This window comes from Pygoscelis adeliae, unplaced genomic scaffold (assembly GCF_000699105.1).
Source record: "Pygoscelis adeliae isolate BGI_AS28 unplaced genomic scaffold, ASM69910v1 Scaffold421, whole genome shotgun sequence".
Taxonomy (NCBI): Eukaryota; Metazoa; Chordata; class Aves; order Sphenisciformes; family Spheniscidae; genus Pygoscelis; species Pygoscelis adeliae.
In genome coordinates, this window is record NW_008824011.1 from 408,597 (window position 1) to 411,564 (window position 2,968).

General features: G+C 41.7%; 1 protein-coding gene across 1 annotated transcript in view; it reads left to right on the forward strand.

Annotated features, from left to right (window-relative positions):
• The window catches only part of LOC103919373 (ras-related protein Rab-18-B-like), a 10,183-nt gene that overhangs the window by 2,901 nt on the left and 4,314 nt on the right, over positions 1-2,968 (forward strand). Inside the window, exons 3-6 of the mRNA XM_009326874.1 lie at positions 3-54; positions 128-183; positions 338-399; positions 2,545-2,617. Coding sequence (XP_009325149.1) covers positions 3-54; positions 128-183; positions 338-399; positions 2,545-2,617 — 243 coding nt within the window. The remainder of the gene's footprint in view (positions 1-2; positions 55-127; positions 184-337; positions 400-2,544; positions 2,618-2,968) is intronic.

Here is a 2,968-nt window from a genome sequence, read left to right on the forward strand (position 1 = left end):
AGGCCTCACCCTGAAGCTGCTTCTGGTCGGAGACAGCGCCGTGGGGAAGTCCAGGTGCGGGCCGGGCGGGCCGGGCGGGCCGGGCGCTCTCGACACCGGACTGAGTTCTCGGTTTCTTTCCCCGCAGCCTCTTGCTGAGGTTCACTGACGGTGCGTTTGAGCCGTGCCTGAAACCCACCATTGGTGAGTCCGGAATCCGCCCGTCCCCGAGCTGGGGACGTTTTCGCTTGCTTTCGTTTAGGTCCCGTTGACGAGAGGCAGCGGCGGGGGAGCCGGCTGCGAGGGCGGGCGTTCGCCAGTTCGTTCTGACAAGCCTTCCCTTCTTCTTACGTCTTAGGTGTTGACTTTAAAGTGAAGAAAATGGTGGTAGACGGCCATGCAGTACAGCTTGCAATATGGGTAGGTTTTGTTCCAGACAGATACGGATAGGTTTTGTTCTTGACAGATGTGAAAACTACAGAGTTTCTTTTTGTGGGTTTTTTCCCTCTTCCTTTACTCCCTCCCCCTGCTGAAGTCTTCTGCGTGTTGAGATTGCATACTTAGGATGCAAACGCACATAGGATGAGTGTCTGTCGTGATCGTACAACAATAGTCGCAGACCAGCTGCTTTCAGAACACTTCATTGCTCTAGGTTTGGGACTTCCTTTAGTTCTAGTAGAGATTTTGACTGCTCTTTCCTGTACTTAGGCAACTGGGTTTCTCAAACCCTTTGTGAAGCGTTAGACTTGTGAAGATGTGGCCTTGCAAGAAAGGCAGGTGTTTTGTGCCTGTCTGACCTGGGAGCGCACTCCCAGGACAGACAGCACTTAGGTCAAGTAAACTGCAGAAAAGTGATGTTCTGGGTGATGAGTTGTATGATTTCCTGTAGGGGCTGTGCAGCAACTCTGTGTGTATACTATACCAGAAACAGTCCAGATGCTTTATTTTGGTTAAAATCACGGAAAAAAATATACTTGGTCCTGGACTATTTAAAGGTTGGTTCAGATTTACTGGGAGACGTGAGCATTTGTCCTGAAGTTCCTAATGCTGTATTTCCAGGACCTGCAAACTGGGAAATCAGATTGCAGCTCTGTGATCGGGAATATTTATAATATTGAAGCACCACATTTATTCTCCTAAACGGAATGAAAGAGCCCTAGAAGGAAGAGATTTTTTGTTTATTTTATGTGTTCTTTCTCAAATACCTGTAGCACAGGTATTTGAGAAAGAACACACTATTACGAATTAAGTAATTGGGACTATTGGAAAGGGAGCACAAATGTGCCTTGGGCTGGTATTAATAAAAGTAATAAGTGCTGAAACCTGAATTGTTTTCTTATTTTCATTCACACTTTGTGTACAGAATGCAGAGCAAGAGTGATAAAGTCACACTTGCTCTAGCTCGTGAGCGTATATATTAGTTGTATTCTGAACATGCTGCACACAAAGCAGAAGCTTTGCTGAGAGTAACCAAGATATGTTTGCCCTAATAATCACACAGGGGTGTGTCTCCTTACTGTGAAATGAAAAGCAAGGCCAGAACTTGCACAAGTTGTATAGCTGGAAAAGGCACTTTTGCAGCAGTCTGTAACAGCATCAGGAGAAACTGCTAATTAGGGGGGAAAAAAACAGTGCAGTTGTACAATGTTAAATAAAAACTCTAATGCATGTACGGTGCATCAAGGTCAAAGAGGCTTCTGCTTTAGTGTCCGTGGATGCCTAAGAGTACAATCTCCTTAGTAACAATGACCCAAATTAAGCAAATATATTGCCAATTTTAGTTTCTTTTTTTTAACAAATAAGAAAAAAATTACAACATAGCTGTTTATCTATTGTAATCTGTACATAAATAAATGTTTTTGGTAAAAATAATATTTGTGTAATTCTTTTGCCTCCTTATTGTTTGTTCTGAGGGGTTTTGAATTTCATGTTGCACCTAGGAGCTATTTTGAAGATTTGTGAGAATAAGCGTGACATACTGCAGTAATAATTGAATGAAACTGCTGATTTTAAATTTCTTATCTGCTTAGAGTCTTAGCAAACTTCAAGTAGTTCTTTCTAACTGGATCCTCCTTTCCTGCTGTGGAGGAGCAAAGGGGAGATTTTTTGGAACCACTATGTCTCCTTTCCTGCAGTGTCTCTCACTGTAAAACAATTTATTCCTCACCTCATTCAGTTCAGCTGATTGTTAACTGATTAAGCCTAGCTGCTTGGCTTGCAGCAATAGCCTTTTATGTATTTCTCTTGAGTCCCATTGACTTTCTTGTTGTCTTGCTCATGTTACAGGTGTCTGTGCTTAGCACTTTAACCTTCCATCATGTCCTCTCCATGCTTTTCTGCCCCTCCTTATCCATTTTCTGTTGCTGCTGCTGCTGTTTTCTGCCTGCTTCCCTCATTCTGCTGTCTTATGGTTTAATGTATCCTTACTGGTCAGGAAAAATTTAACTTTGTTTATCTTGTGTAGTTTAAAATACCTTTTTTTGTTCTAAATATATTTTATTTTGTGTGTGTATGTGTTTTGTGGTTTTTTTTTTGTTTGCTTGGTTTTTTTTCTTTCCTCTGTAGGACACAGCAGGACAGGAGCGCTTTAGAACACTGACTCCCAGTTATTACCGAGGAGCTCAAGGGGTTGTTTTAGGTATGAGGTATATGGAAGAAAAACATGATTACAAAAAGTGTGGTCTTTATTACTACCTAAATGTGCATGTTTTTACAAAAGGAAGTTGTCTGAGAGAATCAGAGGAACAACTACGGTTTTTACAACGTTACTGCATCATTAGCTCAAACACCGAGTATGCAAAACCACTGGCAGGAAATAGTGCTTCTTCAAAATATTTTAAATTGAAAATACAGTGATGTCACACTACAAGCTGTTCAGTGGATGAATTAGTAGCTTTGTAGCAATTACTTTGGTGAGTTTCTGGTAATAAGGCAAATTAGGTTTTGTGTTGTTTTTTTTCCCCCCATGGTGTTTTTACTTCCTTCCCCC